General features: G+C 37.8%; 1 protein-coding gene across 2 annotated transcripts in view; it reads left to right on the forward strand.

The window, feature by feature from the left end:
- LOC127620829 (DDB1- and CUL4-associated factor 1-like) overlaps nt 1-4,614 on the forward strand; it is a 158,479-nt gene extending 153,865 nt beyond the window's left edge. The window contains exons 24-25 of one of the 2 annotated variants that reach the window (XM_052094086.1): nt 495-783; nt 3,628-4,614. In XM_052094086.1, coding sequence (XP_051950046.1) covers nt 495-783; nt 3,628-3,683 — 345 coding nt within the window. In that variant the 3' untranslated portion in view covers nt 3,684-4,614. Of the gene's footprint in view, nt 1-494; nt 784-3,623 lie in introns of both variants that reach the window. The other variant, XM_052094085.1, reaches the window with a different exon arrangement.
- Nucleotides 4,615-11,807: the final 7,193 nt, after the last annotated feature.

The following is an 11,807-nucleotide window of genomic DNA, read 5'->3' on the forward strand; positions in this document are numbered from 1 at the left end:
CGTTTTTTATTTTTAATACATTTGCAAAGATTTCAAACAAACTTCTTTCATGTCATTATGGGGTATTGTTTGTAGAATTTTGAGGAAAATAATGAATGTAATACATTTTGGAATAAGGCTGTAACATAACAAAATGTGGAGTAAGTGAAGCTTTCCGGATGCACTGTATATCAGTAATGTCCTGACTACACTTTGTGATCTGTTGAATGCCACTGTGGTGAATTAAAGTACCAGTTTCCTTAAGAAAAAGCTAAATCTGTACATTTATTCCAAACTTTTGGCTGCCTATACATGCATGCATGCATACATACATACATACATACATACATACATACATACATACATACATACATATAAGTGCATTTAGTGTGGATTGGTTGAGTACTTTTTAAACATGTGTTTCAGCAGATCGTGTAGAGATTGGAAGCTCATTCCACCACAAAGTTAGTAACGGTTACACCAAAATAATTTGTAGTTTCTGTGGTTTGATTCAGGAGGATGACGATCAGGACGAAGATGACGATGATGACTCTGATGATGACATTGATGACATCGACACAGACCCACTGCTGGTGGAGCTCGAGAACGAGAATAATGGTGAGGAAGAGGACGGCGAGCAGGATTTCTCTCCGTCTGATGATGAGGAGGTGGCTCGCCTGCTGGATGAAGAGGCAGACGATGATGATGATGATGATGACGACGACGATGACGACGATGATGACGACGACGACGATGAGGATTCTGATGATAATGGCAGAGATGTGGAGCTTGTGCTGGACAATAGTGAGTCTAGCATACATGTATCTACAAGCCTGCAAACACCTGTAGGACAGTAGATATTTAAATTTTCACAAAAATTCCACACTCATCTGTGAAACAATTTGCTAGAAGTCATGCCTCATTTAATAAATATGCATTTCAGTATCGACTGGCCGGCCCTGGTAGTCGCTTTGTATAAAAGCAACTGACAAATGAATAAAATGTAAAACATTGGTCACATGGTCTGGAATAATGATCTGATCATTGCATTGATAAACATTCAAATGGATTTTGGTATAATGTGTGGATTTGTTGATATAGTGTTATGGTATTTTTCACCTTGGATTTTAGCACCATGGTTATTAGATTTGTGGGGTGGGCCCCAAAAATGATGATAAATCAAAAGATAAATAAATAAAAGATATTGTATTGTAAAGATAAATGAAAAATAATAGCTTAATAGACCTTAGTTCAGTTTAGTAGACTATAGCTCTATGGTATTCTAATAGTGCTAAATGTCGAGAGCACATGCATTTAAAGCAAGAGCGAATCCATGTTCTGGTTGCGCCAGCACACATGTCGCCGCTTTCACGTGGATTTAATTAGCTCTCACACAAATCTGGACATGCTCTCTCAAATATTTGCTTTATCAAATTTCCCTGCTCTCACTTAGAGAATGTTTGTGTTACTCAAAACATTTCCTGTACACTGGCAAATCTATTATAATGCAATATAGCTCTACCACTATTAGTTTTCCCAAATAGTCTGCCTCTGTAAAGGTAGTGGGAGAAACTGTACCAGAGTGTGGGAAATCAACAAGCCATTTGGCCGACAAATTGTTTAGGAACTACAGTATAGTACTCGGTTAAATTTGTATTGTAAGAATGATATTCTGATGCATGCTGGAGATGTAAGAAACTTAAGCAAATTAAATGGCACATAAACTGCCAACTAAGAAACATCTGTTGTGACTCAGGTCTTACGACTTTCACCTCTGTGGAAATTTTAGATGCTCAATATTATCTAGGACGCTTAAAGAATTTTCTCAGAATTAATTTGGTTGTACATACATAGAAAAATCTGAAAAAAACACAGATTAGCCACAACATTAAAACCACCTGCCTAATATCATGTAGGTCCCCCTCGTGCCGCCAAAACAGCTCTGGCCTATGGAGGCATGGACTCCACAAGACCTCTGATGGTGTCCTGTTGTATCTGGCACCAAGAGGTTAACAGCAGATCCTGTAAGTCCTGTAAGGTGCCAGATGGGGCCTCCATGAATCGGACTTGTTGGTCCAGCACATACCATAGATGCTCAATCAGATTGTGATCTGGGGAATTTGGAGTCCAAGTCAACACCTTGAACTCTTGTCATGTTCCTCAAACCATTCCTGAACCATTTTTGCAGTGTAGCAGGGTGCATTTTCTTGCTGAAAGAGGCCACTGCCATCAGGGAATACTGTTGCCATCAAGGGGTGTACGTGGTCTGCAACAATTTTTAGGTAGATGGTACATGTCAAAGTAACATTCACATGAATGCCAGGACCCAAGGTTTCCCAGCAGAACAGCAAGCAAGCAAGCAAGCAAGCTGCGATGCACTGTGTTCTGACACCTTTCTATCATGGCCAGCATAACGTTTTTCAGCCATTTGTGCTACTTTAGTTGTGGGATCGGAACCGACAGGCTAGCCTTCGCTCCTCACATGTATCAATAAGCCTTGGGCACCCATGACCCTGTCGCTGGTTCACCGGTTGTCCTTCCTTGGACAACTTTTGGTAGGTATTAACCACTGCATAACGGGAACACCCCACAATTCTGCCGTTTTGGAGATGCTCTGACCCACTTGTCTAGCCATCACAATTTGGCCCTTGTTAAAGTCGCTCAGATCCTTACGCTTGCCCGTTTTTTCTGCTTCCAACACATGAAATTCAAGAACTGACTGTTAACTTGCTGCCTAATATATCCCACCCCTTGACAGGTGCCATTGTAACAAGATAATAAATGTTATATCACTTCATCTGTCAGTGGTTTTAATGTTGTGTCAGGACAAAACTTATCGTTTAATTTGAAAAACCCTGTTCTAGCACAACAAATAACTTTTGACTGTTTCTCATTTAAAGTAAAAATAATAACCGATTTGGGAATGTAACTTCAGATCATTAGATAAAAACTATTAAACCTTTTAGACCTGACTTCAAGGACACAAAAATGTTCTAAGGACACAAAAAATATGGCAATGCTTTAATTCTGCTCTAAATGATCATAAATGATCATAAAAAAAAATGGACATTGGTTATGAATGGTAGGAACATCCGGATTATTAAACATATCAATTTGTTGCAAGTTATTTCTAGAATAAAAAAATTGTTAATGACAAATTATAGTAGATTTAGGTTGTAAATTTATTCAGAGGGGGTTTTCTAAAAAAAAAAAATAAATCTAATAGTAAATATTTTTAGACTAATAGCTGCAGTTTAAGTAGGCCTATTGGTTTTGAGTTCCATTGTTGGATGAAAATAAAGCTAAAATATTATAACCGTAAGAAGTATAAAAAAAAAATATCCTTTTGACCATTTTTGCTAGGCATGGTCTGAAGATTATTAAGACTCAATTCTGGTTAAGATTGGACTAAATCTGTAGAAAATGTATTACTTAAATGGCATCTATCAGTTTTGCAGTAGTCTACAAGTATACATTTGGGATAATCCAAAAATAACGACATTCTGGCAAATTTCACCTTTCATCACCTTCCCGTGTGTGTGTGTGTGTGTGTGTGTGTGTGTGTGTGTGTGTGTGTGTGTGAGATTTGCTTCTCGTCATTATTTCTTTGATCCCTGTAATGATGTTGTCCTCTCGTTCCTCCAACAGACAGCTCTGATAACTCGGACCTGGAAGATGACATCATCCTTTCCCTGAATGAATAATTCTTCATAAAAGCCACAGTGGAAACATTCAGCCCGACTTGTTCCTCAAAGAAGTTCTGACAAGAGAATGAGATGCATAAGAAGCAGTAGCTTTATAGCACAGGACTAAAGGTTCCTCTGTAGGTTGTCAAATTTGTGGCTGCAAGGTTGTACATTGGTTATGATGTGTTAAGAGGGGCCCCTAAATTGATATAGAATTATTTGTAAAAAAAAAAATAATCATAATGTAGTTTTATATAAGGATGGGCCATAAGAAACAAATGTAATTTGTATGTCAAACAAATTTTCGCTTTTGCTAAAAATTATCTTTCTACAGCATACATGCTCTTTGAATGTCTGATCATTATTAAAGAGGATTCCTACAGATGGATTTTAAGGGGGTGGCATCCTTTACTCACTTTATGTGCACGTGTAATATGTTTATGCATTTGCGTGTGTTTTGGACACGTAATGTAAATATGCAGATATGTGTGTGCCTGCCACTCTTCAGGTCATCTGTTTAGTTTTTGTTTAATCTAAACATTGAAAATCCAGTTGTTTAGATGGTTCATCCATTTTGCTGTAGGAATTATTTTGAACATAGTTTTGTTAACAATTGGCTCTTAGTTTTACAGAAAAAAAAGCTTTTTTATTTAAGGCCCTTTTTGAGACGTTAGACCTCGTTCGGTGAGCAATAATTTTCTATGATTTATCAATTCATATTATTAAAGGACTGTAAGGCCCCATGGTACCCTCTGGCCTGTGCTCAAATCTACAGTGCCATTTGTATCTCTTTTAGGAGAAAGAGAAGGGTTGTGCCTGTGGATGCACCTGTGTGCATTTCACATGACATTTAAACATTTTACCCAGAATTCTGTGTAAAGCCTTCATTTACTTGTTTAATGTTGTTCATGCCTTTCCAAAAGGAAAAATCAAAAGCAACATTTTGTGTGCAGAGTGTATTAATATTTTTACAATAAATGTTATTACAATAAATTGTAGTCAGTTGCTTTTTCCATTAGATGTCAAGCTGTCAGTGTGATCAACTTTACCTTATTGTCTGTAACAGGGAAATGCAAGTTTGTCCATTTAATACAGGAGATGTGAAATTCAAAAACTTCATGATATCAAGCAAGGGTTAGGACTGATATAATGGTTGAAGCTAAGATTTAGGTTGATTCTAACAGAATTGTAATAGCTAAGGTCAGGTCAAATAACTGTTTTTATCAATGGTTTGTATGAAGTCTGAAATTGGAGTTGCGTGTTTTTCTTTTTTTTTTTTTTTTTTTTTTTGAAAGGTTGAGTCTCAGGCCAAAGTGACAGCTAGGGTTAGGACAAATATAATAGTCACAACTAAGCTTTTGGTAGAATTTTACAGTTCTTTTTTTTTTTTGTAATTAATATTTGTATTGATTCATATGCACATGACAGAGAAAAACTCAACATGTATATGAAGAATCAACATTTTACATTTAACCCTATGGGGTCTGAGGGTGTTTTGGACCCTGGAAATGTTTTGACATGCCTTGACATTTGCGCTTTTTTCAGTTGCTTAAAAACATAATAATGGTTAATGTCTGATATCACTGTATTCGGCACTATCTGGTCTACAAGAATTTGTGAGCAACATGTATGTACATGTTTGTATTTTTGAGAAAATATGCGTGGTTTTTGAAAAAACAAAAATTAAGTCATTGAAATAAGGCCATATAACACATACTAAACAATTGTCCACAAGACTTTTGAGAACTTGATCTTGTAGCCTAGAGTTTTTGCTACAAAATGATGTGAAAACCATCCTGATCACTCATTCATACAAAACAATATAGTAATTTAACTTTTGTGAGACACTTTTAGTGTTAGAAAGGTCATATGCGAGGAGACGTGAATTATCACGAATATTGATGTGATTCACACCTGAGGAGACTAAGCCCCTCCCCTGGGCCCATCAATGAGGAATGTGATGGAAAGAGAATGAATGTGACGAGACTTAATGATCAAAAACAAGTTTTAAGTTGAAAGAAGTAATCTGACTATACATTTTCTTTACATAAATATTCACTTAAAAATATTAGACCACACTACCATTTAAAAGTTATAGAAGAAGTCTCTTCTGCTCACCAAGGCTGCATTTATTTGACCCAAAATACAGTAAAAACCGTGATATTGTGAACTCTTTACAATTTAAAAGAACAGTTTTCTATTTGAATATATCGTAAAACGCAATTTGGGATCAAAGCTGAATTTTCAGCATCATTACTGCAGTCTTCAGTGTCACATGATCCTTCAAAAATCATAATATGCTGATTTTCTAAATGGTCATATTTACATCACATTTGACACATTTACACTCTCAAACACATACTTGCAAGCATAAGCTTCGTTGATGATAATGAGGCAGCATAAACACTAGTTAAAATATAATCTAAACATTCATATTATTTTTATACCATATTACATATCTTTTACATATATTTATATCATACAGCATACAATTTAAATGCCAGCTTTAGCTGAAACAACATTTAAATGTAAATAAACGTATTTTTCAAATTTCAATACTCTGAATCCTGGCTGTCAAGTCTAGAAACAGTCCCACTAGTAAAATATGTGCATGTTTATATAAAATAGCATGTCAACTAATGCAAGTAAAACTAAATGACTTACTCATCCGAAATTGTATCATCGGCTGGATCAATCACTCTTCAAAATACAAACGTTCATCGGAGTCCCACTCTTCTTCTGAAGAAAATGTTGGTCACTATCCAGGAGATTCCTCACCTGTGTATCATGCCATTTTCCAAATGTGCAGAAAAGTGAATGAATTTGATGATTTTTAAGGCACAGTCGGGGGCGTTTACAAGTTGCATTGATCGCCTCGGCACACACGTATGAATAGCGCCCTCTGCCCGTGGGTGTGATCACATTAGGGATAATTAGCTGAGCCATGAGAAACTGTACATCGCTTTGTTTCATACAGATTACATTGCAGGAGAATATTTGTTTTAAATTTGAATTGTTTTATTTAAAAGTAGAAATTTTAAGCTTTCTTTAGACATATGTTTCATGTTTGTGTGATAAGTATTCGCGGAGTTTCAGTTCATTTTTGTGACATGTTTCAGAAATATGCTCGCGCGCACAGAGACTGCTGAAAGCTCACCCTTTTTATTTTCTTTATTTTACAAAAGCACAAGGTTTTGATGTTATTGTGAGCGTACTCAAATAAAAGTAGACCCTTTATAGTCTCTAATGATGGCTTTATCTCTATGCCCCAAAATTATGCAGTATTTTAAGTTGTTTCCGCTGTCGACCCCAGAGGGATAAGTCCCTAAACCCTAGCCTTCTACTTCCCACTTACTCAAATGCAGCTACCCTCCCCATTTCCACACACCACTCCGAAAAAGAGGGTGCTCCACTTGACTTCCAACCCCTTATAATTACATGCCTGCCGATCATGAAACTGGTCAGAACCCAATTTTTAATGTGATTATCCCCAAAATTCATGACCACCCCATCACCCAAAATACTAGTCTGGGACAAAGCTAAATTTGAACGTTCAAAACATCACACAAATAATTCTGAACCAAAACCTTGAATCTTAACACACCCCCAAAAGACATGGGTAGTGTCTCCAACTTCTGATTGGCATCGCCAGCAGGTGGGTGTGTCTTTAAGACCAAGTATATGTAATCTAGAAAGGACAAGTAAAATCTATGTAAAATCTTAAAGCTCCATCCCCCAGACTCTGAGTTAGCACTGATGCCTCATGACCTTTTCCAAAAGCAGCAATCACCTCTCCCAAAGCACCTGCCGCGTTAGAGATCTGGGAATCTCAAAATGATGACCCAAATTCTAAAAGATCTCAACACTCTTCTCTCATACAGGTTGCCAAGTGTAGTAACCCCCCTCACAATCCTTCTGACCAGCAGAATGGGGACTTGTTGATACATAATTTGGGGCTCAGCCATATTTTTGAGGCAACGTTTAAATAAATGTCCGAATTAAATACTCTGGCCACTCTTGTCCAAATCATGTGCAAATGTGAAATTACAGGGTTTGATTTTACTTCTCTGGTTAGTTTGATAGAAAGGCTTTGCAGTGGCAAAATATTTCCTGTTCAATACAAAACCAGGGAGGCGCTCTCTCAGGTGGAAGTGACCAATGAGCCAAATGTCTGCTACCGATTGCATAAAAATAAAGCAAAATCTTGGGTAGGCCTAGCCCACCTTTGTCAATCGGCCTATGTAGTTGAAATGTAGTCAAGGATGCTTACCATTCCAAGTAAAGGACTTCGCTATCTATCAAATTGCTTGAAATAAGAGAGGGGGACATCTATAGGGAGTGACTGTAGTTGAATTTTGGAATACAATTCATTTTAATAACATTAAACTTCCCAATCATCGATAAATGTAATGAAGCCCACTTGTCCACATCGCTCGAAAACCTTTTTATTAATAGGTTAAAAATAACTAAATCAGACAAATTTGCTTTGAATAAAATACCCAAATACTTAATGCCCTGTTTGGGCCACTGGAAGGCACCTGGCTGAAAAGCCATTACCAGGCAGTATGCTGTCAGAGCCAAAGCTTCAGATTTAGAACAATTGATTTTGTATCCTGAGAGCTTGGAAAATAAATTTATATTATAGATCTAGATCTATAATTTATAGATCTAGTGGGGTCTGAAACAAATAATAAAATATAATCTGCATATAGCAGAAGCTTATGCACCACACCTCCCGCCATCACCCCTTGGAAAATCATCCTCCTTTCTTATCGTGACTGCTAATGATTCCAGGGCAAGACAGAACAATAATGGGGAAAGAGGTCAACTGCCGAGTGCCCCTATTCAGAGTAAAATAATCTGAAATTAATCAATTTGTTTGTACTACAGGGTGTCTATAAAGTAACTTAATCCAATCAATAAATGTACTCCCGAACCCATACATTTCCAAAATCATAAAAAGCTTTGGATTTTTTTGGTAAATTGTTTGATCCGACCCCTGAGAACAGCCTTCAGTGCCTCCCAAGCCACGCCCACAGAAGATACTGAGGACCAGTTGGTCTCCATATAAACACTGATTTCAGCCTTTAACATTTGTTGGAAATCAGGGTTTTGCAAAAGGGATACATTAAAGTGCCAACTGTATGATTTATTTTTCTCTGTATGTGGCAACACCTCACCAGGAAAGACTAACATGTTTCCAATTGAGCAATCCACAATAGATGAAATGAGGGACTTAGATATAAAAAATTAAAACTAATTCTAGAATAAATCTTATAGGCTGATGAAAAGAATGTATAGTCCCTACCAGATGGGTTAAAAATTGTCTCCAAATATCTGCAAGACGGGGGGGCCAAGATGGCGGCATGAGAGGTGGATGCTCCTGCCTCACTCAATATAGAATTCATCATTTGTACAGTTGAGTACGTAATTTTATCAATTTTGGCAATGCAACCTGAGGTACTATGTCATTAGAAACATTTTGGCCTGATTCTTTTGTGAAAATGCTGAAACCAGTGAAGAAACTCGAGAAAAAGGATCTACCTGCGGACGCAGCTAGCGAGGATTCCCACACAAGCGACGATGTTGGCCAGCTTGATCCAGCGTTATCCAGGGCGCTACATGAGATGACTGAGAAAATCACAAAGGTGACTGACGATAAGCTGGGGTCGCTTGCGCAGACTATCCAAGCCCATTCGCAACAACTTGAGCAAACGACGGGCAGACTTAATGAAGCCGAGAACAGAATTGCTGAGGCCGAGTCGTCAGTCGATACAGTCTCTCGCTTAAAGTTTCGTCACTCGCCGAACACCTGGATGATATAGAAAATCGAGGTTGGAGGAAAAATCTACGCATCATTGGCCTTCCTGAAAATGCTGAAGGAACTAATCCGACCGCATTTCTTCAGTCTTGGATCCCAGAGTTCCTCGGCATCGAAACAAAGTCGGGGATGCTTAAACTGGAGAGAGCTCATCGCATCTCTATGCCGAAAGCTGACGCCAGGGGTAGGCCTCGTCCGCTTATTGTTCGCTTCCACAACTTTCAGGATAAACAGCGGGTTGTGGATGCCAGCAGATGTGAGGCACAAAAAAGAGATCTGATATACAACGGCTGTAAAATATCTTTCTATCAGGATTTTTCCGCTGCTGTTCAACGCAAACGGAAGGAGTTCTATGCGGCGCGGCAAAAGCTACAGCAGATGGGAGCTCAGTATGTCATGCTTTACCCAGCTAAACTCCGAGTTATCATCGGTAAAGCTACTAAAGTTTGTGAGTCCTCTGAAGAAGTTCTGGCCTTTATTGACTCGACATAGTGAACATTTTCTCTTGAATGGATACCTGATGGTCTTAGGTAGGCTTACACAGTTTTATGGACCGTTTCGTTTACCGCCTGCCTCAGTGGTATGTTGAAAAAGTAATGTTAACTTAGTCCTGTTTGATTTCGTACTCTCTAAATTGTCAATGAGTGAGACAGGTTGCGTTAAAGTGCATGGTTACTTGAGTTGTTTAGTGTGTGCTTATCAGCCATACTCTCTTTGAGGTCTGCACAGCAAGACCTATTGCGCTGAACAGCGCTTTATTGTTGCGCATCGTTCCCCTTGTTATGGGGGAAATACCCCTCGTAAATGTATTGTTCATTGTTTTTGTTTTTTTTGTTTGTTTTTTTATATATTTGTTATTTTCACTGTTGAAGTTTGGGCAGGCTCTTTTTCATTTGAGTATTTAATATGTTACTTTATAAAAAGGGAAGAGCAGTTTCATATCTTTGTATTTGCTCTATTCATTAATATTTGCTCTATACATTAATGTTGGGTAGTAAACTAAGAATATGTACTTGGAATGTTAGGGGTTTGCATGGAACACTGAAATTGAGGAGGGTAATGTCTATTCTTGTTAAGGAAAAGGTAGATATTGCTCTACTACAGGAAACACATCTGGATGATGAGGCACATTTAAAGTTAAAACACGATTGGATTGGCCAAATCTTTTTTTCATCATTCACAACTAGCAGTAGAGGGGTTGCTATACTTATTAATAAGAACATCCCCTTTAATGTTGTAAAGAGTGACAAAGACCGATTTGGCATCTCATTGATATGTTTATCTTAAACTGTATGGGGAAGAGGTGTCGTTGCTAAATGTGTATTTTCCTCCAAACTTTTCCCCTGAATTTCTCACATCAACCCTTGCTAAATTCTCTGTATATCCCTCTGAAACACTTATAATTGGAGGGGATTTTAATTGCCTGATGAACCCTTTGATGGACAAATGGCCTGTTAGAAATCCCTCTAATACTAAGCAGTCAAAGACATTAGTAGCTATCTGTGAAGAACTAGACTATTTGGATGTTTGGCGAACTTTAAACCCCACAAAAAGGGACTTTACCTTCTATTCTGCCCCACACAAATGTCACACAAGAATTGACTATTTTTTCATTAATAAGCTGTTTTTGCAATGATCACTGGCTGTGAGTTAGGTAACATTTTAGTATCAGATCATGCCGCTGTATATTTAGATATATTAGTTCAGGGAGTCCCACAACGAACAAAAAGATGGCGTTTTAACAGTAGCTTACTTAAGGATACGGCTTTTCTCTCTTTTTTTTGTACAGAACTCAAAATATTTCTTTCAATTAACTCCACTGACTCAGTGCAGAATGAAAGTATTCCTTTTTTAACAATTTACTCTTGAAAACTCTCCCACAAGCTTATAGGGACCTTCTTGATGCCCCAGTTAGTAGAGAAGAGGCTATGCAAGCACTTCAGAGTCTCCAGGCTGGTAAAGCACCGGGCCCGGATGGCATAGGTTCTGAATTATATAAGGAATTCCATTATGTCCTGCTGGATCCCCTTCTTGAGATGTTGAACCACTCTTTTGAATTAGGATTGTTGCCCGATTCACTAAGAGACGCTGACATCTCATTGATTTAAAAAAAATGGAAAGATCCAGAGGATTGTGGATCTTACAGGCCGATAGCTCTGCTCAATTCTGATTTGAAACTGTTATCCAAAATACTTGCACTCAGATTAGAGCAAGTATTGCCAATATTAGTCTGTGAGGACCAGACTGGTTTCATTAAAGGAAGGAGTTCTAGCCACAATGTCAGAAGGCTTTTAAACAATATCTCACAGAATCAAAAACTT

The sequence above is a fragment of the Xyrauchen texanus genome, chromosome 27 (assembly GCF_025860055.1).
Source record: "Xyrauchen texanus isolate HMW12.3.18 chromosome 27, RBS_HiC_50CHRs, whole genome shotgun sequence".
Taxonomy (NCBI): Eukaryota; Metazoa; Chordata; class Actinopteri; order Cypriniformes; family Catostomidae; genus Xyrauchen; species Xyrauchen texanus.